Raw genomic sequence first — 27,621 nt, forward strand, 5'->3', positions numbered from 1 at the left:
AGCACTCCATGGCTGGACATCATGGCTTTTTGCATGGTTATGATATATATTATGCTGGTACCGCTACCTATTCAGGTGTATGCATACTGGTGAGACATGAGTTGGAGCCTCAGTTGGCCTTCAATGACAGCAGTGGCAGATGGATTGTCATACAATGTAATGTCAATGGTGATATTTTTGAGTTTGCATCAGTGTATGCCTCCCAGACCTCGGCCATGAGGGCCACATTGTGGGACTCTATATGTAGATATCCATGGAGATCCAATGCATTCATCTGTGGGGATTTTAATAATTCCCCTCTGCCTAGGGATAACACCACAAAACGGTCTCATATGCTATCTTTGGAAAGGCAGAAATGGGATGACATGCTTCTCTCTGTGCAGGCTGAAGATTTATGGCTACTTCTTCAAGGGTCGGTCCCTGGATATACCTTTCACCATAATGCACTTACCACATATTGGGCAAGGCTGGACAGATGGTATCTGTTTTATCCACAACAATTTGCAGATTTCAGCCCTCATCTACTGATAGATTTCTCATTGGGATTGTCAGACCATGCTCCATTGTGGATGAATTTACAGCTTGGCATGAGTTGGAGCCTCTGGATGATTTGCCACTTTTCCCGAGTAGATTGTTGCATGTTAACAGCGCATATTTTCAGCACATATATTTCCGGCAGATGATTAAATTTGCTATTCATCCTTTGGTATTGCATGCCCAGGAGGACATGAATTTTGCTTGGGACAGCTTTGTCTCTCGTATGCAAAATGTCATTAGGGAGTATGGCAAGTGGCATATGACTGAATGGAGGAATGAGATTAGGGGGGCAAAAGAGACAGTGCAACAATTGACTGAGTTTTCCCAATCTAGGCCACTTACAGATTCAGAAAAGGATTACCTATCACGTGCTCAATCAAAACTTTCTGCTAATGATAAGAGGAAATTGCACAAATGGCAGATAAGGGCGAGAATGAAGCCCCTCATGGACAAGGGCTGCTCATCAAAAGCTTTCTTTCAGGGGTTGCATGCTACTCGAAAGAAAAACTCATGCTTGAGGGTTAGAAAGTTGGATGGTTCTTGGACTCATTCTTTTTTGGATCTCCAAGATGAATGCCACAACTATTTTCAGAAATTATTCTCTGCTCCTCCTTTCCCATCTAATCAAGTGATTGATGCAAGGACTGAGTTACTCCAATATGTTTCTGCAATAGTTGAGCCGGATAATGCTCTTGCTTTGGAGAGGCCTTTTACTCACACAGAACTGGATAATGCATTGTTCCACCTCAGTAAACATAAGTCCCCTGGCTGGGATGGCCTTACGGTGGAATTCTACATTTCTTTTTGGGATGATTTGAAAGAGGTCCTCTTGAGAATGATCAATGTGGCATGGCAAGAAAATCAGTTGCTGCATTCTTCGAAACATGGCATAGTCAAGCTTGTGCCCAAAAACCATCTGTGTGATCACATATTTGATTGGAGGCCTATTACATTGATGCCGATAATTTACAAACTTATTGCCAAATTGTTAGTGCATAGGCTTCATGGTATACTCCATGCAGGTCTTCACCCTCATCAGTATGGGTTTCTGCCAAGAAGACAAATCCATGACAATATATCCAATGCCTTGACTGCAATTGAATATGCTAAGTATTCGCGTCAGGATGTGCTGATATTGCAGGTGGATATTGCTAAGGCATTTGACAATGTTCAATGGGATTTCATTTCTCAGATTATGACAAAGCTGGGCTTTGGTCCCAAGATGGCAAATGCTGTTTATTGGCTATACTCTGACGCTACTGCTCAATGCATTCTTGGGGGCCATTTGTCTCGATCATGGATATTGGGTCGATCGGTTAGACAGGGCTGTCCTCTTAGTGCTCTCTTCTATGCAATTGCCACTCATCCTCTGTTGATGTATCTTGATCATCTAACAGACTCAGGACAGATGACTGGTCTTAAAATCCCAGGGGCTAAACCTTTCTTGGCACAAGCATATGCAGATGATTCCTTCTTTATGCCACAGAATTCTCCTACGGAACTTTGCAAGCTTATGGCCACTCTCTCATTATATGGACAGGCAGCTGGATTGCATATTAATTTTGATAAATCTAAATTGATACCCCTGAAAGAATGTGATTGGCATTCTATTCTTTGGCCGGGGCAGGTGGTGCATTCCAGAGAAGTGGTCAGACATTTGGGATATCCCATTGGATGGCATATCTCAAGAAAGCAGCAACTAAAATGGATTTTCCAAAAACTCCATCGTAAGCTGGAATACTGGAAGATATCTACTTGGCCTCTTCATGTCAGGCTCAGAATTGTGCAATCCATAGTGATGTCTTATGTTCAGTTCTATTTGCCTTTATTACATTGGTCCTCCAGGGATATTTCAGCCTTTATGTCTCAAGCTATGGAGATATTATGGAAGACAAAATCTGCTGTTAAAGCTTTGAGACTGATGAAGATGGAAATGGTGTGTTCCCCAAAGATGCATGGTGGACTCAATATTCTCAATATAAGATATCATGTACTTGCAAGGAAGGCTACTATGTTGCACACTTTCTTCTACCAACAACAGCCATGGACTTGTATGTTAGCGTCCATGTGTGTCAACATGAGGACTTTAGCTTATGGTCATTGGATTACGGATCATTGGGAGGTTGTTATTGGGAGATTTCAAGGCAGGATACCTGGCTGTCCTTTTTCCACTGCCTTAATACTTGACTGGAAACAAGTTCTCTCTAAGGTCAAATGGGCTCCTCGTAATTGCTTGGGGATGAACTCCATGAGGAAGGAAAGTATTCATTGGAGTGCCATTTTTGACACTCCACTTGCCTTGCAGGAACCTGTTCGGGCATACAATCTTATGAAACTGGGAATTAGGTACATACATGATGTGGTGGATGATCGAGGATATGTCTTATCCTTTCCTCGGGCCACTGCTACCTATGCATTGGGAATGCATCATAGGCCAATATGGAAGAAAATTGCTGAAATATTGCTTCCTTTTTTACCTATTCCAACTATGGCTGACACAGACAGGCTCATGGATTGGCAATTGTGCTCATCTACTGCAAGCACTCATCCTGTTCCCCTTCCAGCCTTGACCTCCATCAAAGCTTACAGGCTTCTTCAGCCTCCCCCATGGATTCAGCAACATGCCAATTCTTTGTGGCATATGAGAAAGCCTCTCTCTTGGTGGCGGAAGAATCTCCGCATGTTATGGAAGTGTAAAATGCCACTGAAGCAAAGACTCTTTCTTTGGAGATGTTTGACAGGCACATTATCAGTTGGGGTCACACTTGCCAAACGTCACATTGCACCATCCACATGTCTAAGATGTTCAGCTCCCTCAGAAACCTTTCTTCATCTGCTGTGGCAATGTCCTTGTTCCAGGACCCTCCTCACCAGAATTTCAGGCTATCTTCGGCTCCGATTCCCGAGTCACAGATTTGGGAAACATTTTTGGCTCTTTGGCAGATTATTGCAGTCTTTGTCCCAATACTCACTATTTCTTTTCTGGGTGAGATATTGGGCTCTTTGGACAATTTGGAGTGAGCACAACATGGCATACTTGGGTAGGCTGAATCAACAGTCATATGAATTCTTCAGAGCCTCATTGCGGCAATCCTTATATGATGCCTGCCATGAGGGTGATATGGATGCTTCTTGCATAGAGCTCTTCTGTTTATGTTTCTGACATTTGGGTTCCTCTCCTTTATGGAGATCTCCCATCTTTGTAAATTTGTGAACATATAAATATACTGCACTAGACATTACCAAAAAAAAAAAGTGTGTGTGTGTGTGTGTGTGTGTGTGTAAAAGCGAGTCTTCTATTATCAAAAAACAATATACATAGGGTGGATGCACTTTAGAGTGAAGTCATCCAAGGAAGAAAGCTAAACACAATAGAAGAAGACTTCAAAACTGTGGGATGTCAATAGCTCCAGCTGTTGACAATCATGTAGGGATTGGCAAAGGTTGGTAAGATAGAAAGCATAAGAATCCAGATAAGGCTGTTGAAACATAGCATGATTCCGAGCCTTCCAAATAGTCCAGAGTGCCTAATATATCATCCAAATAATGAAAGTGTCAAATCGAGCCATACAAGATGGCACAACACCAAAAATCCAAAAAGGTTTTCCTTCTTTGAACGATGGAAAACGTCCTTGGAGGTTGTGAGTGAGTGCTTGCAAGAAATTTTTGGACTTCGTGCAATGCCAAAGAAGATGAGGAACATACTTTGCATGTTGTCCACATCTACAACATCTATCATTGGAGATATGTTGTCTTGTTAGAAAAGCAAAAATTGGAAGTATTCCGAGAAAACATCTCCATAAGAATAGATGTTGCTCGAGAGACAACTTACATTCCCAAGTCTTTGTTTCTACCATTTGGTAGTCTTATGCAAATCCCATAAAGCACCAACATGAGGTTGAGTCCAGGGTGAAGGAAGCAACACTTTGTACACATTACTTGCCGAAAGCGCATTCACTCGAAGAGTGTTGGTATGACTAACAAGGTGCCAATCATGAAGTCTGTCTTGATCATTTAAAGGTGGGATGGGTTCATAATGCCGCAACAACATAGTAATAGTTTTCCACACTTGCTTGTGATGCAAACCCAAGTTATGTTTCAAACAAGCTTGTGGGAAAGTCATCACAAGTCCATTATCCGTGACAATATCCACCATAGTGGTAACTCCAATAGAGGCCAAAAAGCATGCCTTTCGGGGGTTTTCTATACCTCAAGTGGTTGAGGAAACACCGAAGACTAGTGGATGCTTTCCAATCGAAAAGAATTCCCAGTCAGCATATCTCTTCTATGCCAATGAACGAAAGACAAACTTAATTTCCAATCACAAAGAAGAGAAGATGCGTTAAGGACATCCTGGAAATTTTCCTTCAAATTTACCAATCATTGCTTCCCTGTGAGAAATGTGCCAATTGCGGTAAGCTCTAATTTTGATAGAAGCACTGTAACTATTTGGCCCTCCTAGCTCTATTTCACATGATGAAACCCATGCGTGGACACCAGACAGGCGGAAGAAGACATGGAGACAGGGTCCATAAGGTTTGATTAAGAAAAAGCACCATTCTTGGTCAAAAAGCAAGAAAAAACAAAAAGTCAAACAGGGTTGACCGTGAGTCCGACCAAAAAGCTAAAAGGCGCTTTCTCAAAAAGCAGCTCTAGGGCCAAAAAGCAAAGCCAGAAAAGCAAAGCACCAAAAGTTGAGTAATGTTTTATTAATAAATGTAAAAAGAGAAAAAGCAAAGGCAAAAAGAGAAAAGCAAAGCATAAAAAGTCAAAGCAAAAGCATGAAGTCTTTTTGGTAAAAAGCAGGGTCTCTTACAAGTATAAAAAGGATTGGACTTCTCTTGTAGTACGATGAATAAGATCATTGAAGATTGAAGGAGATCGTGGAGTGTGTGTGGGCATCATTATGATCATGGAGAGCTTCTTCTTCGCCATCAACACCTTCTCCAACTTGCTTTTCAGATGTACGGTAAGCCCTAGACTTGTATGGGCATATGCATGGGCGATATGGATGTGTGTACAGAGCTGTACAGACATGTGTGGAGCTGTGCGGCCTCGTACGGATAGAAATATCAAAAGACCTAAAACTGCTCCAAAATCCAAAAAACTTCTTTTGGGATGTTTTTATTGCCCAAAAACCATTAAAACAGGGTTTATATCAGTTTTCTTGCCAGAAAGAGCTTTTCCATGGTTTTCTTCATCGATAACGTTGTAGGAGTTGTGGAGATTACTCATGGAAACTTAGACTACTTGAACTTGGACAGAGAGCTTGGATATGGAACATAGAGCTTGGACATGGAGCAGAGACATGGAGAACTTGGACATGGAACATAGACATGGAGAACTTTTCGTCCGAGTTGCGGCTAGTTGATATTGTGCTTATTCTTTCTATCTTTAGCGGTGCATTTGTCCTATCAACTACTTATTTGCTATACTAATTCTTTCTATTTGCTACTTCCCTTAGTGCTGGTTGAGTCTGCCCTGCATCTCCGGAGGTTTGACAGAAAGTCAGTACGAAGGGCTTTGTGTGAATATATGCTCTTGTGTGTGTGTGTGTGTGAGAGAGAGAGCATATCTTGATACAGAGTTCTACACCCACTATCGGGCATTGATGATGTTAGTGGGGATGTCGTAGTATCTAGTCCATACTATGCATAATGGAGTTGATAATTATATAGTCTTGTGGGTTGACTACCATGAGTATGTAACATGCACGTTCCTAAAAGGTAAATTTGGGCATGTTCTTGGATTCATGTAGGTATATATAGAGTTTGGGCATGGACTTGGACATGAATATGGAACTTAGACATATAGTTTGGACATGGATCTAGACTTGGACTTGGACTTGGATTTGGATTTGGATTCATTGGATTTGGATTTGGATATTAGATTTGGTACTAGCCCAGTGAGAGATACTTGTGGATCATCTCTGTGGTGTGCTCGACATTAGAGATCTTGTGCCTCGACATCGACATCGACTTGGATATCCTACATCGGCATATCTGTTTGTTTTGTATTTGTTGATTATATTGATCTTGGCTAGCGCGCCTGTGGATTGTTTCTGAATAAATTCCTGAAAGGGAGTGGGGCCTATTCCCCGCTCAATGTGGTGTATTGTGCAAGATCCCTATTCCCTTCTATCTCTCCCTTCTCTCTATATCTTGATCTCTTGGACATGTGGTTGAGTTTGTCACTGCATGCCCAAGCTTACAAGCACACATGCCTATAAGCACTATGGCCCATGGCTGTCGAAGTTGAAAGAAAGTGGGAATCGTGGTGGCTTTCCTTGCCAAAAGATGATAATGCAAATCAACTCTATTTAATCCACTATGCATTTTAGAAGTGCAGACGAAAAGATTGTCTCAAAAGACATAGCGCTCTCATACGATGCTTGGTTTTCCACAATAATTCCAAGGCAACGGACATAAAAGAATCAATATCAGTTTTATGTCAGATCAACAACGACAAATAAAATTACACAAGCCATAATGATTGATTGAACAATTCTGAGACGCACATGTAGAAAGCTTCCAATATCCTAGCTTGGCCTTCAATTTGTTCAGTACCCAAAGAACAACATCTTGTGTAGACATTTACCATGCCAATTGATATCCTAGATGTCTAACCAGTTGGTCTGTTGGAATAATTTGCCTTGACCATAGCAATGCATGCCAATCACAAGAGGTCAACGACGGAAGCAGTTTGGACTTGAAAAAATAATATGTAGTCCAATTGCTTTACTAGACAATTCCAGAGTTTTCTTGATGCACTTCAGATCATTTGGATCATTTGGAGGCATGAACAACGAATCATTTGCATAAGCTTGAGCCACAAAATGCGAATCATTTTGTAGTCAGAAACCATGTAGTTATCTGTGTGCAATTAAAAGAGTCTTATACATCAAAAGTGGATGCGTAGCAATTGCATAGAGCAATGCACTAAGAGGAAAAACAACGTCTCATATGTGGTGTCCACTTCGATGTAATGAAAGATCACGACCAAAAACACATTGGGTTGTACTATCTCTATATAGCCAGAAAATAGCTTGTTGCATTTTACAACCAAAGCCCATTGTAGCCATGATCTCAGCTATGTAATCCCATTTAATTGTATCAAAAGCTTTATCCACATTCACCTGCATAATAAAAACATCCTGAGAAGTATATTTGGCATATTTCATTGCCAGATATACATTAGCAATGTTGTCCATAATTTGTCCTATGGGGACAAAACCATATTGTTGTGGATGCAAACCTTCGAGGAGCAGATCACCAATACGATTTGCAAGCATTTTAGTTTCCAATTTATAGATAATTGACATAAATGTGATTGGGCTCCAATCATCAAAGGATTGTCCCAATGCTTTTTTAGGGACCAAAGTGAAAAGGCCTTCTTTCCAAGAATTAGGCATATATCCAGTTTCCCATGCAACATTAATCATCTTCAAAATCGAAAGTTTAAGCTCATCACAAAAAGTAACAAAAAATTCAACTGTCAGACCATCCCAACCAAGTGACTTCCAACGTTCTATACCATATAACGCATGTGTCAACTCTTTCTCAATGACGAGGAGATCATGTCTTAAAGTAGATTCATTGTCAACAATGGAGTGCATACATTTTAAGGAAATTTTCTGAGCATCAAGGACATTAGAATCTACACGAGATGAACTCTGAAATATGTGCTGATAATGATGGACTTCAATTGCAAGCTCCATTTTTGTGGATGTCCATGTGCCATCAAATTTCCTAATACGAACTATTTTATGTTTCTGACTATCAATATGCAAGCTTTTGAAAAATTGCTTGGATGAGCAACCTTTATCTTGGAGTTACTTGCATCTCGATTTGATTTGCCATTTCGTTATCTTTCTTTGTTGATTCAGAGAGACACACGCTTTGGCTTCACATAACACATTTTGTAGATCTTGTGTAAGAATTTGAAGATGGTCGAGTGACGTGAGCGATTGGATTTGTCTCTTAGCCATTTCAACTCTTTGCCTGGCGTCTGCAACATAATACCTGCCATAGTTAGCAATGACTATCTGCATTCATTGAACAAAACGAAACCAAGCAGTGTCAAATTCATTGAATAAGTGAGCGAAAAGCGGAGAAATGGCATCATGTACTAAAGCTTTGAAGGCATCATGTGAAAGATAGTTGTTATTTATGTGTAAGAGTCTTTGATGTTGTAGAGGAGGCTCCCATAAGGGCATATGAAAATATAAAGCCAACCATAGTGGTGAATGATCAACCCAAAGCTTGCATGAAAAGGAGTAATACTGTCGAGTATGTAACAAATACCATCTATCCAATCCAGCCCATTATTGTTATGGCGATAAGTGAATTCTGGAGTTCCAGCCATAGTAGAGAGTGAAAGATCAGAGGCGTTTGTTTGCAAAATGAAATTGTCCCAAGCTTGACGCTGAACATGTAACATATGGAAAAAGCTTGATGTATTATCCTCCCTTCGTGGAGAGTTGTTAAAATCTCTACAAACAAAAGCATTTGACAACCAAAGGATAGGAGTTGTAGAAATTCCAAATCCTTTGTTGCTCATGGGAAGATTGAGATGCATATACTCTTGCAAATTGAAAAATTTCGCCTTGCAAAGTACATTGCACAATGATACATCAGCCCAATGTGTCATTATGTTCCAATGTTGGCTACAGTTCATGTCTCAAAAGAAAAGCAACACTCCAGAATTATTTGCTTCCGGCATAGAAAATGTCATATCTGGCAAAATGACCAAATTGGCCAGCATACACACGCTATTGTGTTCTTGCAAACAAACTATATTTGGTTTCATTGTATGTACATAATCCCATATACATCTCCATTTTTGAGGGTTGCAAATACCTTGAACATTATAGGTGACACTCTATTGGAAGCATCTTATGTACATGATAGAGAAATGAGAAGATTTAACTCTCATCCATATGTGCAAATCTCCCCCCCCCCCCCCACCCCCCCCCCCCCCGGGATCCGCAGGAGATTCGAAATAACATCATGCTTATCAAAGAGCTGAGTGCCTCCAATACAAACTTGAACCCAATTACGCGAGACTGCATTAGCAGCAGGATTCGCCTTTTGTATTGAGAACAGTAGTTGCCAAGGAATCCACATTGTGAGCTACATTATCTTGAGTGTGCATCCAATTAGGGGTTTTGTACAAAGGCGCCTTGAAAGTCTTTTTTGAGGAAATAAAACCATCTTGATCCATTATACTTTTCCCTTTAGACTTCGCAGATGGTGTAGCCTTATGGGTAGAAGCTTGCTGATTAATCACATGCCAAGAGCTTTTGGGTTTTTCTTGCTGCTTAGACAAAGTAGCAGAGGGTGATAGAGGAATGACATTTGCAAGGGAATTAGAAGGTGAAGTTGATGCCATTGGGGGTTGGGCCACAACTGGTGGCTTATGAATGACAGTAGGAGATGTGACCAAACTGTTTACATTTAAAGCATGCACTAGCAAAAGTATCCCAAATAAACTCATAATTCCAACGACCAATCCCAATTTGTCTATCATCAGTACATGTTATTCCAATAGAGATTGAAGGAACAACATGTCTAGTTGTGTCCCAGAGAATCATGAAATGATTGTCATATTCAGTACGCCGAGGATGACAAATAACCTTACCCAATGAAGTAGCTAACATAGGCAGTGTTCATGCAAATGTTCTGGGAAATGCTTCACTATGACCCACACTGGGCATTTATGCTTAATGACACTTTCATAATCCTTGTTCGTTGACCACGGCAATACATGAACCAATTGAGTGCCAAATATTAGAGGCGACTTGTTGGCATTATCATCTCCAGATTGGGCATTTTTGTGCATATTTTATGTTGTATCTGGCCAGATTTATGAGGCCATGCATTCATCTTATTTTAGATATTTTTTGCTATTTTTGTCTATTTTTTAGACATTATTCTAGTATTTTTTGCATAGTCGGCCAGCCCACTATTTTTATGCTGGCCAACTAGCTCTTGTCCAACCTATATATAGGTGGCTTGGGTTTGCATCACTAGCACTTCATTATTCAGCCATTGTTGTTGGTTGTATGCACCTACGGGCAGCCCTCGTACTCTACTTTAGTAGCAGATAACAAGTTTTATTGCACATGTGCTTCTTTGCAAGATCTATTTGCTGTTTTTTTTGTTTTACAGCCATTCTTTCATGGTATCAGAGTCGAGTGTTGCAAAGGGACCTGCGTTTTCTACATCCACTGTTGTAGGCAAAGATCCACCGCATCTGCATCTACAAAGGAGCTGCGTTTTTTGCTGTGGAGCTGCGTTTTCTGCTGTGGACCTGCGTTTTCTGTTGTGGACCCGTGTCTTCCATTGAGGAGTTGTGTTTTCTGTTAAGGACATGTGTTTTCCACAGAGGTGCTGCGTTTTCCACAAAGGTGTTGCGTTTTCAGCCTGAGATCTGCGTTTTCAGATCTCAGCCCCGTATTTTGGTGCTACAACAGGGTTTTAACCCAGGGGAGTCATTTCTTACCTCTCCTTTTGGTTTCCCACCCTCCCATCCCTTCTTCTCCTTCCTTTCTCTTGGTTGCACTCAGCTTTCGAGGAAGAGTTTGCTGATTTTCTGATCAGCTTTGTTGAAGAGGAGGATTTTGCTGCGTTATCAGAGCTATGGCTTCTGGTCATAGTCATTCTTCTCACTTGGGGGATTCTCTTTTCTTCTCCCCGATCCCAAGCTCCAAATACACAGGGATCTTCTTCCTAGCATCCTGTTTCTCTACCTTATTCCCAGATTCCTGCTTCTTTTCCTTCCATATTCCCCACCACCACCACCACTTCTCTTGTTTCTCCCCTCCCACAAACCCTCATCCCAACCCCTTCCCATGTGCCATCCTATTCACCCCCTCAAGTGAGTGATTCCATGAAGCTGACTGCTACCAACTACCATACTTGGTCGTTTTATACGCAATTGCTTCTTGAAGGAGCAGGTGTGTGGTCCTCTGTCACCACTCCTCACTTGGTGGATCCCGCGTTTCGTGGAGTTCTGGATGCACGCGCCCGTCTCATTATCATCCATTGTATGACACCATCTATCCAGGCACAATTCATATCTTCCTGGAGTGATGCCAGTCAGATGTGGAATGAAATTCAGAGGAGGTTCGGGAGAGTATCTTCCTTGAAGATTGCTAAGTTGGAGGCGGATGTTGAGAAGATTACCATCAGTGACTCAGATAATATCATTGATCAGATTGGGGAATTCACAAGGATAAAGAGGCAGCTTGAGGAGTATGGGAGCTCGATCAACAACCTGATCCATAAACTGCTTGGTAAGCTGCCATCATCCTTTGACTCTTTCAAAGATCACATCTACTTTCGTGAGCCTCTATCCTCTTTTGAGGAATTTGTGACTTACTTACATGACAAATGTTTATTGAGAGGCAAAGGGAAGACAGATTCTGCTTTTGTTGTCCAAAGTAAGGGCAAGTTCAAAGGAGGGAGCAACAACAAAAGCGAGAAGGGCAAAAGCAAGGGTTCTAAGGAATCCAAAGGTTCCAAAGAAGAGGAGTGTGCCTATTGTGGCAGGCCTGGCCATTCGGAGGCTTGGTGTTTTGCAAAGCGTAATGATTCCGAAGCCACCAAAGCCAAGTACAAAGCCAAGGACACCTCCAAAGATGCTGACAAAGATTCCAAGGACAAAGGCAAGGATAGGTTCTAGAGGAGGGCAATGCCAAAGTGGCATACATGGTAGTTACAGATTCTCTCGTTTCTTCAAAGGATTCCTTTCTTGTGGTCACAGAGATCACTTCTGATGTAGAGGTGAGTGCCACACATGAAGAAATTGAGTGGATTGGTGATAGCGACGCTTTGGCACATATGACCAAACATTCCCACATTATGGAGGATTACAAGCCACTTTCTTCTTCTGTACGCATTGGAGATGACTCCTCCTTACCTGTCCATGGAGTTGGTAACATTTCTTTTGGTTCCTCTGCTACTTTACATGATGTTTTACATGTGCCACGTATTTCGAAGAATTTGTTTTCAGTGAACATGGCTGCTCGGAAGGGACTTGGCATTTATTTCGATGATGAGGTGATTGAGGTGATTGATTGGAGGACTCTTGGTAATAGTGTTCATGATGAAGGCCTCTACAAGATCACCAACTTCTCTTCTCAGATTTCTTCCTCGGAATCTCATCTTCATCAGCTTTTCTCTCCCTCCCATGTCTTAGTTTCTATTATAGATACTTCTTTGTGGCATTCACGTTTTGGTCATGTGTCTATTGCTGCTCTGCAAAAGCTTCATTCCAAGCAACTTGTTAGTGGACTTCCAGAGTTGAGAGCTCTCCCACACATTTGTTCCTCTTGCATGATGGGGAAACATCACAGGGAGTCCTTTCTAGAAGAGGCTACACATAAAGCTACTCGGAGACTTGAGTTGATCCATGCATACTTGGCTGGCCCTATGGAGGTTGAGTCCCTTGGTGGGGCCCGTTATTATATGCTCTTGGTGGATGACTTCACACGGAAGGTATGTGTGTGTTTCTTGGCATGCAAATCTGATGCATTTGCCAATTTCAGGTCTTGGCGTCCAATGGTTGAGAACCAATCTCAAAGCAAAGTTTCATTCTTACGAACTGACAATGGTGGTGAGTTTGAACCTTTTGATGAGTTTCTTACTTCTAAAGGCATTCAACGGCAGACGACTATTTCTTATACTCCTCAGCAACATGGAGTAGTGGAGCGGAAGAACCAAACAGTGAAGGAGATGGCTCGATCCCTCTTGCATCATGCGAGTCTTCCTCCCTCTTTCTGGGGTGAAGCTGTGGCTACCTCAGTTCATCTCATCAATCGCTCTCACAAAGGCGGTCGATGGAAAGACACCAGAGGAGGCGTTTTCTGGACATAAGCCCTCCGTCTCACACTTACGAGTTTTAGGTTGTGTTGCGTTTGTACATGTGCCAGGTCAAAAGAGGACTACACTTTCCCCGAAGTCGAGGAGGATGATCTTTACGGGATATAGTTTGAAGTCGAAAGGATACCGCTTTTGGGATCCTGCGTTGGAGGACATCATCATATCTCGTGATGCTCACTTTGATGAGACCCTCTTTGGATTTGATTCCTCTTCACCCATGCAGTTTTTTGAGGAATTTGATCCATTTCGGCCCGATATCGGTGAATTTTCTTTGCTCCCATCAAGCACTTAATCAGCCCCGTGCCTCCGGTGACTTCGGCAGTGATTCAGCCTGCTGTTGCTACTGTTTCAGCCCCTGTTTCTGCTGTTTCCAGCCCCATAAAGAGTGCTGGACCGTCTTCCGAAACTTCTCAGCCAGTCTGGACAGTCTCTACATCATCTGCCACATGCTCGGACATCCCTTCTTCATCCCCGGCTGCCCCGGGTCCATCACAGCTGCGGATACTTCCTCTTCCACATTTGTGAGGAAGGCTGGTCCACCCCGTTGGGTCCAGCAATTACTTCCAGATTCTGGCCTTTCTGACAGTCAGTTGCATGACCAGGTCTCTACTTCTTCATCCGGTATGAGGAGATCTTCTCGGGTTCCCAATCCCACAGTGAATTATGCTCTTATGAGTACTTTGCAGACGATTGATGAGCCGGAATCTCCAGAGGAGGCCCTTGCCCAACCATAGTGGCGACAGGCGATGGAAACCGAGATGTCCTCTATTGAGAGGAATCATACATGGGATTTAGTACCACGGCCTTTACATCGACGAGTCATCGGTGTCAAATTGATCTTCAAAGTCAAGTTTCATGCAGATGGTACTTTGGATAAGTACAAGGCCCGTCTTGTTGCTCGTGGATATGCTCAAAAGGCCGGCGAGGACTTTGATGAGACATTTGCTCCTACAGCGAGGTTTACTTCCATTCGTATTGTTTTGGCTCGGGTTGCTCGTTTCAGATGGCCTGTGTTCCAGATGGATGTTAAATCTGCCTTTTTGAACGGTGATTCAGAGGAGGAAGTTTATGTGGAGCAGCCTCCTGGTTTTGTGATTCAAGGACACGAGGACCTCAAACAAGTACCTCGTGGTCGTGCTTGGTATCAAAAGATTGATGCTTTCTTGTTATCTCTTGGTTTTGAGAGGTCATATGTAGATCCAAACCTCTATGTGCTTCTTTCTGATGGGGATATATGCATCATTGTGCTTTATGTTGATGACCTCATTCTTGCAGGCTCACAGATTGAGTTGGTCACTCAGGTTCAGTCTAAACTTTCCCTCACGTTTGAGATGACGGACCTTGGCTTACTTCATTATTTTCTTGGTTTGGAGGTTTGGCAGAGAAATGATTGCATCTTCATTTCTCAGGAGAAGTATGTGAAGAAGCTGCTTGCAACTTATGGTTTGACAGATTGCTCTCCTCTCTCGTCCTATGGACACCAATGTGAAATTGTCTAATGAGGATGATACACCTTTGGTGGATTTCACAGAATACCGGCAGTTAGTTGGCTCCTTGCTTTATCTTGTCAACACCCGAGTGGATCTCTCTTATGCTATGAGCGTACTCAGCTAGTTCTCTTCAGCAGCTCGGAGATCTCATTGGCAGGCAGCTTTGAGAGTGCTTCGGTATCTTCGTGGCACATCAGATTATGGCATCACTTATTTTGGTGGTTCTTCTTTGGTGGGCTTTACCGATGCTGATTGGGCTGGTTGCATTAATACTCGGAGATCTACTACGGGATATTGTTTCATGCTTGGTACAGGATTGGTCTCTTGGAAATCTCAGAAGCAGAGGACAGTTGTTGCTTGTTCTACCGAGGTTGAGTACAAATCCTATCTTCTCTCTGTAGCCGAGGCATTATGGATACATCAAATTTTGGAGCATTTATGTTGTGTGGATGATATCCCTGTTGTCATCTTCTCGGATTCTCAGAGTGCCATTGCTTTAGCTCAGAATCCTGCGATACGTGGCCGCTCCAAACACATTGAGGTTCACTATCATTTTGTTCGGGATTGGATTGAGCTTGGTCTTCTTCGACTTGAGTATTGTTCCACTCAGGACAATCTTGCTGACCTCTTCACCAAACCGCTCCCTCGAGCTTCTTTGGAGGTCTTTCTTCAGCGTGCTAGAGTTGGTCCGCCCATCTGGTGCTGAAGAGGAGGTGTTGGCATTATCATCTCCAGATTGGGCATATATGTGCATATTTCATGCTGTATCTGGCCAGATTTATGAGGCCATGCATTCATCTTATTTTAGATATTTTTTTGCTATTTTTGTCTATTTTTTAGACATTATCCTAGTATTTTTTCTTGCTATTTTTGTCTATTTTTTAGACATTATTCTAGTATTTTTGCATAGTTGGCCAGCCCACTGTTTTTATGTTGGCCGACCAGCTCTTGTCCAACCTATATATAGGTGGCTTGGGTTTGCATCACTAGCACTTCATTATTCAGCCATTGCTGTTGGTTGTATGCACCTACGGGCAGCCCTCGTGCTCTACTTTAGCAGATAACAAGTCTTCTACTTCAGTTTTATTGCACGTGTGCTTCTTTGCAAGATCTATTTGCTGTTTTTTCTGTTTTACAGCCATTCTTTCACGACTTTTCTAGCAAGGCTACTTTGTGTTTAGGTTCTTTAAAAAGAACCTCATAAAATCCTATGGCATCCTAGTACCCCACCATCAACTACGTTTCCTTGCAATTTTGATTTTATCTATTGTGCCACCTCATTTGCAAGAGACATCTTGCCCGGAAAAAAGACCACTGCAACATTTTCAGAGAATTTCTTCAGTGGTGAAACCACTCAAGGGAGAGGAATATCGAACCTGAATTCAGGATCCGACAATTGCCATTCCTTTTTTCTGTTCACAAAATAATTAATGAGCATATCATGAACAAAGCATTCGTCAGGAGAAAGCTCTTGGAGAGATTTGCCAAGGTTAGTACAAAGAAGCTTGTTTGTGTGCTCATCATTCTTGTTAGCACGATGATAGACCTTGATGTTCATGTTCTGATCCGAAGTGAACTGTTGTGGAGAAGAAGCCATATTGAACCTCGCAGAGATAACAAAAGAGTTCACTATTCACAGGCCCTTAAAACACACGCACACGCACACGCACACACATGCACGAAGAGAGAGAGAAAGGGATGTATAGAGAAGAGTATCGAAGGATAGAAGCTGGGCCAAGGAAAAAAGCGGTGGAAAATATGGAGGCACGAAAACAATGGGTGAAAGATTTTAGGAAGCGGCATGCAGCAATTGTAGGCCAGCGCTACAAAGGCAGCGAAAGGCAACCAATTGCAAAGGCAGTGAAAGGCGATGCAGAAGGAGCGAAGGGGGCAGGGTGACTGGCATTGGAGAAATAGCTGACGGCGGCTGGCGTGGTAGAATAAGTAGAGAGTGGCTGACGTTGTAGAAAAAGCTAACGGCAGAAGTAGGCAGGCGGTGGTGTGCAGAACCTCGGAGCTCCAAGCTCGACCACACGGTTCGTACTTTTGTCTCTTTACATAGACCATGGACATCTTCCACAGAAGATAATCCTTTCTGATCCTACAACCCTAAACGAACAATTACACACACACACACACACACACACACACACACACACACACACACTTCCTCACCCTAGGAGTGGATTCACACACAGGTAAGACCTTGATTCCCAACAATCCCATCCTCGAGGGATTACCTCATATTGTGTCAAGAATAAATCTTAGGTTCATGGCCTAGTTTCTCATGCCAGTTATGGGGTCCCAAGGGTATAGTACACATGGGATCTGGCCACTCAGAAAACACAAGTGATGACAACACAACAATACAACACATACAATTGATCACAACACAACCACACAACCACACAACACATAACTTTGGACTCTAAAAGGCCCAATCATCATGGCAGTACATGCTATGAGAAGGGGGTCTTAGCTCTTATAATGCTTGAGCTCTTTTATAGATAAATCAAGGTTTTTAGAAATTACGGTTTTTAAAAATTAGGGTTTTCAAATTTCGGGGCTTCTGAAAATGATGCTATAGGAGACTATACCAACATTTAAGTGTCGTGTATATACCCTCAATTTTGCAAAATGATGTAAACCTTTTAAAATTAATGCCGTGATTTATCTGGCTCTGCAGAAAATTTGAAAAGCCTCAAATTTACTTTTTTGATTTGCTTGTTGAAGTTCTTTGATTTGAGCTTGCTATGCAGTGTTGTGGATTTGATCCCAGCGATGGAGAGCCTCTCCTTTTTTATTAAAATCAGCTACTCTTCTTGGTCTTTGCTGTTTGGGAGAAAGTGTTTAGTGTGTGTAGAAGGCTCTCACTCTCAGCTGTAAACAGAAGGCAGCGCATAGCACTAATACCTTATAAGGTATTAAGACCTTTCAACGGGGATTCGACGGCAGCTTCAAAGAGTCAATGACAGCTTCAAAAAAAGGTATATGGGCAGCTTCAAAAAGGTCGACGATAGTGGCCTCTGTGCAGAGCAGTGTGCTTTGATACCAACTGTTATAAAACATGCTTGGGGTTAGCTCTTGCACTCAAGCTATCGTGGCTTGTACTGACATGGCTACGGCATGAGAGAAATGAAATGATGTATTAACGTCTCTAAGAGGCCATAGTGGGCTATGAGACTAAAACTGAGAGTACATCTGAAGTTGGTGTCTCATCAAAGAGAACAACTAAATGAGACTAAAAAGTATAATAAACTGATTGTCCTATAGTTATAAGAACAGAACTGTAAGACTCCGAGATGATACTAAGTAGAAAATATTGGAAAATACTGAAAAATGTGTATCAGGTAGATCCATGTATGTTGATCAGTTGAAGTGTTGCCCTCTCCTTAGATCAAGTATCTCCGCCATGGGGCTGTCTAGAATGGAGAGGTCGTAGAAGTGAGGTAGGCGCCTCTGATGCCGAGCAATAATGGCTCTGATCTGCTGATGCTCATCCTAGCATGTCTATGTGTGTGAGACCCAATGGCAATCTCACGCTGTAGTTGTGCTCATGTCTCACGACACTCATCATCATACCAACTGTTATGTGGGGCAGTTCTGCGGGGGTAGGTGGAAGGGATCATAGTGTAGGGAAACGCATATGAGGTGGATGCATGTACTACACGTGCCAATCCTCTCGTGATCTCGTTCAGAGGGCTATGCGGGTTTAAAGCGAACAAGCCATCAGATACTGCATCTCGATAAACCCCAACTGTCTCATGTGTAAACTGATATCTCGGGTACCTAGGTAGATGAGTGGCTGGCCCATCTCTCGGGGATCTACCTACTAGTGTGAAACTCAGGTATGCATGATCGGCTGCTATGCCAATGGGCCTACTGGAAATCGTGAAACCCCGCACATCAGGTATCAATGAAGGAGATCCCATCAAGTAGTCCACTGTGCTTGCTCCCCCTTTAGAGTTCCAGTGTGTGGGAGCATCTGATCCTTGCCATCTCGATAAGCCATTGTATATGACCAACCCATGTGCACTCCAGAGTGTGAGAAAATGCTTGCCATAATCTGTAATCTTTCCCTCATCCTGTGCTGATCTTTGCAACCCTGCATCCTCTGTCGTGATCTCCTGGTACATAGCCTCTTGAGTATCATACAAGTCTGTCTGCTCTGTGTTTGTACGTGCATTAAAGTCTCCCAATAGTAATGTGTCTCCCATGCTGGCAAACCTCATGATATCATCATATAGTGGTATATAGGGTGACTCTCTTGATGGTGCAAACCTGGAGTGGGCTGGGGGAAAGTAGCATACCGCCACATATTGCTCGCGGAGCCCCTCTTTGCATATTCGGACCCACATGTACCTCGCATCTGCATCTCTATGATCCTTTGGAGGAGTGGCAATACTTTACAGGGAGGAGCTTCGTGACAAAATACATGTGGTACCTGCCATTGTGCGTGGCTGAGGGCAGAAAACTGATTCCCATCTATAACCCCGGACGTTAGGAACATAGTTACTGCGGAACGACGTTCCGCGGTCCTGGAATGCCGGAACGCCGGTCTAGAAGATGCCGCATTCCCGGAACGCGCAATCGGAGCGCGGAACGCCCATGCAACTCGGAACGTGGCGGAACGTTTCCCGGAACGCCGGAACGTAGGGCGGAACGCACGTTCCGGGCGTTCCGGCCTGATTGTGTCTGCGCGGGGGCGGCGGCGACGTGTTTTGTTGCTGCTGCGGCTGTTTTTTTGTCATTTGCTGAAGCCTGAGTGCTCTCCCCTTTGCTGAGTTGCAACTTGCTCTCCCCTACCACTCCACCCTTCCGCTTGGTTGCTCCCTTGGCTGCCCCACACTCTCCGTTCCACCTACTACTCCACCCTTCCTCTTGGCTGCCCCACACTCTCCCTACCTCCTCTTGGCCCCTCCTCATATGACGTGGCGTTCCCCGACGTTCTCGATCCGCTCTTGTTCTAGCATCCGACGTTCCCAGAACGTTCCCGTTCCGCGGTAACTATGGTTAGGAAGCCTCTTGTTTGTGCATTGAGTGGTCTCCGTATACATAGCAATATCACTGTCTGAAAGTATCCTCAAAGTATCCTGCATCTGTTGTTAGGGCTCCGTTGCAATTCCACACCGTGAATCGCAAGGTCTTATAGGCCGCGCACTGTCAAGCAGGCCTCCTCTCCGTAATGATGACTCGGCGATCTCTGTATACCGCCCATTTCCCCGCCTCAAGCACACGCGGCATGTGTTCCTTCCGGTGTGCTATCTGTGCCGGTGTAAGATCCTTATCCAAATAAATCTTTTCCCCCCTTGAGGGCCATCCTTGGAGAGGAAGGCTTTCTTCTTCTCCAAGTCACCAAACTTGATGATCAATATCTTCGCCTTGGTTTCATCTCCGGTAAGGGGTACATCAGTGGCTCCAATTTTTGTTGCAAGAGCTTTTGCATCCTCTTGGGGATTTCCCTTATCTTCCCACCCAACTACTCGTACATGTAAGGCACGTGCCCGTCTCTTGGCTTCCTCTTCCAATGTAGCATTCATCACCTCTACTTTATTGACTGGTGTATCCTTCTGTTTTTTTCCTACTTCAATCCATGGGTTGACTTTCTCAATTTGTTTCTTTGTGGCACTAGCAATTTCAGCCCATGAATGCATTTCCTTCTCACTTGCACCCACTTTTGCCTTACACGATTCCAAAGTGTTTTGCATTTCTGTGATGTCTTTTTCGCGGTTAGCCATGCATGTCTTCAAAGTGCCTTCGTACGATGCAACTGTTGTGCCAATCTCTCGGAGCATGTTATCCTTCCGTTTCTGTATCTCTTTTTTCATTTTCGTGTGCATCAAGGCTTGGGCTAATTTCATCTCAACCCGTACTTGGGCTTGCATTTCTCCCTTCAATTGGACATATATCTCTTCCTTCAGCATTTCGTATATCACTTTCCTTTGGGCATGCATCTGCTCGGTCCATTCCTTTTCAAGCTCCTGTCGCATGGTGTTCATCTCTGTCCTTATGTGAAGGTGAAGCTTCTCAAAAAGGGCCTCATCTCGTCGGGCCATCTTCGTAATCCTTCGTTAGCCAGGGGACATGATTCCTTCCCTCAGTCTTCTGCGGTAGGCATTTGGTGCCTTCATGGGGGTGTGAAAGGGTGTTCTCACCATCTTGTTTCCCCTCTAGGGGTTGAGACACGTTTTCCCCTACTAGTTGCTGCCTTGGGGGCCTGAGCAAGGGTGGTGCAGGGAAGGGCGTAAAACAGAGAACTGGCAATGCACCTTACTGTTTGCACCTGCGCAGCGTGCCAATAGTCCTCCAGCCATCTGCAGTTCTACCCGACTGTATGCAGAAGAGAGAGAAAGGGAAGTACAGTCCCTTCTATGCTTTCTGCAACCGTTTGCACCTTACTGTACCTTGTGCCCGACTGTACCTCCTAGCAGACAATATGTATCTACCCTTGCAAAGAGAGCGAGACAGAGGGGTAACCAGCACAATCTATCAAAGAACTTGTCCAGTGGGTCGAGGACGGATGTTGGTTGCCTAGACGAGAGCACGGCGACTACCTCCAACTTGACCGCCACTGGTTGCGTAGACGAGAGCATGGCGGCTACCTCCAACTCGATTGCTGTCCAGTGGGTTGAGGACGGACGCTGGTTGCACAGATGAGAGCACGGCGGCTACCTCCAACTTGACCGTCACTGGTTGCGCAGACGAGAGCACGGCGGCTACCTCCGACTCGACCGCTGTCTAGTGGGTTGAGGACGGACGCTGGTTGCACAGACGAGAGCACGGCAGCTATCTCCAACTCGACCGCTTCGAATATTAACGTCTGCTCAGTCCTGTGTTTTTGCCCTCCTGCAGTCCAGCCCACCGGCTTGCCAAGAGGAAGAGAGAGCTTTTCGCTTCCTCTCCTGCAGAGCTCCCGGAGAGAGAGAGAGAGAGAGAGAGAGAGAGAGAGAGAGAGAGAGAGAGAATTGTGTTGATGTCTTCCAGGGAAGGGGAGATTTGGCCTAGGACTAGTGGGTTTTCGATGCCGACTAACAGTAATGTTATCACCAAAAAAGTTTGGTTACACGTGCATTGGTGTGCCACTCACTGCTTCCTCCACGAACCTGCTAGTGCTTGACGGACTTGGAGCTTTTGATGTTTTGGCCTTCTCCATCAACTTTGTTATTGTAAGGCTTGCTCCGTCATATTTGCCTTGCGTGAATGCTTGCTTCGTTATGGATTGCAAGAGGGCATTAGCGAGGTCTAAAACAACTGCATCTTATAAAGAGAGAGAGAGAGAGAGAGAGAGAGAGAGAAAGAGAGAGAGAGAGTTAGTTTAAATGTCTTCAAAAGACCCAGTGGTTGTATGAGACCAAAAGTGATACAATGTGTCCATGTAATCTCATCATGGTACAACAAAAAAACAAAGACTAGAGCTATGAGCTGAGAATGTCAAATCCGAGCCATATGATACAAAGTGGGACTATCAACATACAACTTATGGAGCTAACCCCCCGGTAGGGAGAGGGTCTGATAAGTATATCGAGCATGGGGTTAGCATGTAGAAGGCTCTGGAAATCCGTCGGGTGTGGGAAGGTGGCTCTGTGCCTCTCCAAGATCTCCTCAAGCTAGGGCTGATGTTTGTGTTGCTGGCAAGGTCCAGGGAGTCTGGGGCGTCGGGCTTGTAGTGCCGTGGCCCGGTCTAGAGTCCTGCTAGAGTGGGGTTTGGTGGGGGGTTGGGCACTCAAGAATGTGTGGCTCGATGAGGTTGTGGGTATGTCATCCATAGTTGGTGGGTCGTCCTTTCGTGGTCGGAAGAGAGAGAGAGAGAGAGAGAGAGAGAGAGAGAGAGAGAGAGAGATTGCATGAGTAAATAATGTGGTTTGCTTGATTATTTCAATGGAAGTACAAGTACCTTTATAGGTTACATAGGTTGCCTCTTGACATCACTGCTTATGTCACTCACAGACAATATCTAGATATTATTTGATACCCCTCTAAGAGGTGGTTCACACACACAAACACACACATACTTCCTGACTCTAAGAGTGGGTTTACACATAGGTAAGACCTTGATTCCCAACAATTGATTGCTTATTCCCTTTTATTGTCTTTTATGTGATTACGCCTGTTTTACACACGTTCGTACGCACATACAAACACACATTCAAATTATGTACTGATTTTTCGTTTTTATCATTGTGCTGTTTGCAGATTGTTGACAGGCTGCATTGGTATGTTCAGGGGGGGGATATGGTAAGCTGTCTTTTTTGCCTGCAAATTGTAGTGTGTATTGTGACTGTATATTATATTGCAATAATAGCTGAATCTAACCCGAATGGTAGCACCCTTGCTCTCGCTTCAAAACATTTCAGACGTTTTGAAACGACAAAACACTTTTTTTTTTTTGTGACTAAGAATATGGGCCAACGTCTATACAGGCTTGCCAAAATGCTGCTTAGGTGGCCGCAAAGACAACTAAGCTGGCAATGTAAGCCAGTTATGCTTGGGTACTGTAAAGCTGCAATTTTTCAATACTAAGCAGCAAACAATGATTTCAATGCCCAAACTTGAGGCAATCAGTCCAGAGGAAAGCATAAAGCGGCTATGAGGGCCCTTGCCCATCACATATTTCACATGGTGGTGAATGGAACGGCAGACCACACACACGACTCTATGTCATCCTCCACATATTTACAGTGGCAACAGTTTCATATTTTTATACTCCACACACGTCCCTGTGTCATCATCCGCCTACTAACGGTGACAAGGTTTAATAATGTTATTAATCTTCTAAGGTTCGAGAAAATCCTTTCACTTTATTCTTATAAGGTTTCATGAAAAACCTCTCTCTCTATAATATAATACCAAGGTTCTTTTGAACCTCTCTCTCAGAAAACCCAAAATACTACACATTTGGGTTGCTCTACATATAACCAAGGTAATCAATCAATGAACAATTGAATCTTCATAACCAAATAATTACTCAATCTAGAGAATGTAAAGCTTTGGCACCAAATGAATCGCTCCAAAGTAAGAATTCCACTTACTGAATGTTACTTGAGTGTGACCCTAGATCTACTCAAGACTAACATATCCGTGAAGCAATTCAAGTATATGTAATCAGTGGTCATTAACACATCAATTGTCACATGAGGGAAGACCTAAACACATAATTCGTGTTAAGCAAACTAGATTTAGGTTTATCCTAATGATCTAGCAAACACACAATAGAAGAGATAGACAAGAGATCTAATGCTAATCTATTGTATATTCCAAAACATGAGTATGTACTATGATTATCGTGGATCTTGAGTGAGATCAGTTCATGCATGCCTACCTTTTGTGCATGCTAAAGGTGTTGTCTTGGATTCATAGCTTCTGTAGTAATCAAGATGCATTGGCTGTTGTTGCACTTGGTCTTGGCTTTGTAACCCTTGTCTCTAAATTCCCATTAATGGCCTTTGACCCCCCTTTATGTAAGGATGTGAGGGCAAGTCATATTTAGGTCAGCCGTCCACTTTTGGGTCGTAAAACATCATCAAAAAGGTTATCAAACTGTTCATATTGTGCCCAATACATGTCTCAGCTACTGATGCATGTCTTGGGCACCTTCGGAAGCCTCTAGGGATGTCAAAATTGCCCAAATCGATCCACACTCATCCTCAGATCTTTTGCCTAAAAGGTGGCTGCAAGTGGGAACTATGTGGACATCACGCTGGATTAAGGCATGCACATGACATCAACAATACTGTGAGGATAGAGGTCAACAAGACAAGAATAAGGTACCCCTGAGCTAGAGACTACGCAATCCCAGCTAAGTCCACTTCACAAAGTCTTGCATGTCCCATACCATGCAACTCCTAGTCACCAAGATTGTTAGAGATGCGACTAGCCAGTGCTCTATCGAATGGCTGGGCCCTAAGGAGGTCCCTTTCCCAAGGTCTAAGTCATGGCTCTCCTAAAATGAGCCACAACGCAAATATATATAACCTAATAAACTTAGCTCACACTATAATAAATTGTCCGATCTCCATGCTAGCCTCGTTATGTCGAAAAATGGGACATAACTATGTCCCACGATCGTAAGGGTGGATATTAATCTTTACAATTGGTGATATACCTAGAAGTCCCCACTCTTGATGTCAAAGAATCACCTTGCACTACTGCATTGGCTATTTTTCTGATCTCCTTCATGGCTACAATTAACTTGACCTTTGCAACATAAATCGTCCTTGGTTTTCAAATTGCCATTTTTGGTATCTGCCTGCTTTTTTGTGCACTTCTCACTTGGAGAATTCTTATACATCTTATTGGTGTCGTTGGAGAAGGATGGACGGTGTGGCTTCGAAGCTGACACTAGTGTTTAGAGATGTGGCAAAACTATCATATTTGACTAACAATATTGTGAGACAATAGCAAGCTAGGGTTGAAGGTTTTGAATCCTTTACAGGTTGTGGTGCTTACAAATCCTTGATGGATTCTTGGAGCCTTCCAAATCCTCACGTATTCATGGCCTTCTGTTGACATTTTACAGGAGGCAGCATAGTGGCTCGCAGAAGAATGCTGGAAGCTCAAGTTGCCCATGTCAATGCAGAAAAAAAAGCCCAAAATTTCAAAAAGGAACTTGTATCTTGTTATTTTAAGTTACAGTGGAGGATCTCAAGGACGTGAAACCGGTATAATAAGTTTTGATGTCCTGTGCATTTATTCTCCGTACACAATAAATAACCTGCAGAAATGGCCCTTTCTGCATTTCATCTTGCTTTTCAGCAAATTTCTTTTCACATGCTACTCCATATCAGGATTTCGCTAAATAATCTACAGAAATGGCCCTTTCTGCATTTCACCTTCCTTTTCAGTAGATTTCTTCTCACATGCTACTCCATATTAGGATTTTGCCTCCCAATGTAGTTAGGTTTCTCCACTAAAGTTACCCTTCTATCTGTATTTCATCTGTCTGTTTAGAATATTGTTGGAGGATACGGAGATGGGTGGTATTAAATTTCCTTGATCATCCCCTGTTGATAAAGAATGAACATCAATGCCAATATTGGTATGCCAAAGCTTTTAATATGAGAGAGTAGCCTTCAGCTAAACATTCTATAGAGAATAATTTGTGTTGGTTAACTTTCCATCAACACCAAATTGTGGGATCTTTAAAGAAGTAGTGATTTCTCCTAATGTCTTGTTCGCTAGTAAAGAAGCGTTGGGACTTCAACTCGAATTGCATAATAAAAAAGATGGAGAAAAACAGTGTGTTAATCATGGCTATGATCCCCACACCTGAGAGATATGTGGTGAGTAGATGAGGTGGAGTATGATTATACAAACAGCCCATATGAATGCCTTTGGTTCAAGAAACCCTCCATAGTCATTGTGGTGTAGGTGTAGATTAGGTTGATATGAGCGTTTCCTGTCCATTGGTAGTCACCCAAGATCTACGGCGTCTTTGCAGATTTCGTTTCCATCTGGAACATTTGGGTACTATTTTTTTCCTGGAAAAGAGATCCTTCTATTAGTTTAAACAAACAGCCATAGGCTACATATACATGCTCAGAACCCCTTTAAAGAGGTCAGGTAAAATACTTGGGAGAGTGGTTCCCTCTTTGGCTGGCTGCTGCCTCCTCTTCAGTTTGACATATCACTCGATTTTATATTCTCAAGTCATATTAACTTCCGATGGTGGTGCATAAACATCTGCTAGTTACCAATTATTCTCATGGAACTTAATGGAAAGAAAAATAGTCTAACAAAAATTCGTATGAAAATTTTATTGATTTGGTACCACCTTTGATGTGCTATAACTTTATGATATAGAATCAACGTATTCACACAAAAAGTGTACATAATTACATGGTTGCTTTGTTGATAGCTCATAAAGTTTTGCTGTTTCAAGTGCTAAGCATTGTGTATATATATGTCTGTTGATGATAAACGTTTTTCTCAGATAGTGGATTTTTGCTGTGGAGCAAATGAGTTCTCTTTGCTGATGAAAAAAAAACTGGATCAGACGGGGAAGAGTTGTGATTACAAGAACTTTGACATTATACAGACAAAAGTGAGTTAGTTCCTCTTAACACCGTAAATGGTCTCTTTTCATTTAAGTGGCCTTAACCTTTCTAGTTATCTGGGCTGTTGATAAAGGAAGGCTTTTGTATGGATCGTCTCTTGGTTTCTTTGACAGAGTAAGTGACCTGGAGTTGCTCTCTTTTAGGTGTCCAGGGTCTGGATAAAGTATCTAACAATCATGCATATGCATCATTTTTTATCTCAGTGAGCGCAGTTGTGGCTAGATTTGGCGTTGGAATCCTGACCATCAGATTTTTTAAGCATTTGCTGCTGACTTGTAAAAGTTTCATATGGCACATACTCGACTTCTCTAATTTGTTGTAGCATTATTGTCTAGATTTCCCAGTCTAGGAAGATTCATATACACGTTTGTGTGTGTTGGTGTTGGTGGGGGAAAAAGGAGAGGGGGGGGGGTTTGTGTGGATGTTCTACCATTTAGGTACAGTTGACATACTGGTTGCAGGCGATTTATTTTTTGCTGATGCATTTTTTTTTTTGGGGGGTGCAGGACGACTTCAAGTTTGTGAAAAGGGACTGGTTTCAAGTGAAGCAGAATGAACTTGTGGAAGGCAGTAGGCTAGTAAGTTTCCCTTCTCTGTTGTAAAGACTGTCTTCAAGCTGGAGAAGTGAATATATAACGGAAATTTCTTCTTTATTGC

At 43.0% G+C, this 27,621-nt stretch overlaps 2 protein-coding genes across 3 annotated transcripts in view; both read left to right on the forward strand.

The window, feature by feature from the left end:
- LOC147617421 (protein ENHANCED DOWNY MILDEW 2-like) overlaps positions 1-27,621 on the forward strand; it is a 95,648-nt gene that overhangs the window by 57,568 nt on the left and 10,459 nt on the right. For both annotated transcript variants that reach the window (XM_086775676.1, XM_086775677.1), the window contains exons 11-13: positions 23,105-23,146; positions 26,841-26,951; positions 27,471-27,542. In XM_086775676.1, coding sequence (XP_086631802.1) covers positions 23,105-23,146; positions 26,841-26,951; positions 27,471-27,542 — 225 coding nt within the window. The remainder of the gene's footprint in view (positions 1-23,104; positions 23,147-26,840; positions 26,952-27,470; positions 27,543-27,621) is intronic.
- LOC147617422 (uncharacterized) lies at positions 2,615-3,793 on the forward strand. Its single transcript, XM_086775404.1, has one exon. It carries the CDS (start codon positions 2,615-2,617, stop codon positions 3,698-3,700), a length of 1,086 nt encoding a protein of 361 aa, XP_086631530.1. The 3' UTR covers positions 3,701-3,793.

Source organism: Cibotium barometz, chromosome 36, assembly GCF_041138505.1.
Source record: "Cibotium barometz isolate CiBa-2024 chromosome 36, ASM4113850v1, whole genome shotgun sequence".
NCBI lineage: Eukaryota > Viridiplantae > Streptophyta > Polypodiopsida > Cyatheales > Cibotiaceae > Cibotium > Cibotium barometz.

Excerpts from the sequence above, each read along its gene's own strand:
- LOC147617422 (XM_086775404.1), top strand. The coding sequence starts at position 2,615 with ATGAGGACTTTAGCTTATGGTCATTGGATTACGGATCATTGGGAGGTT.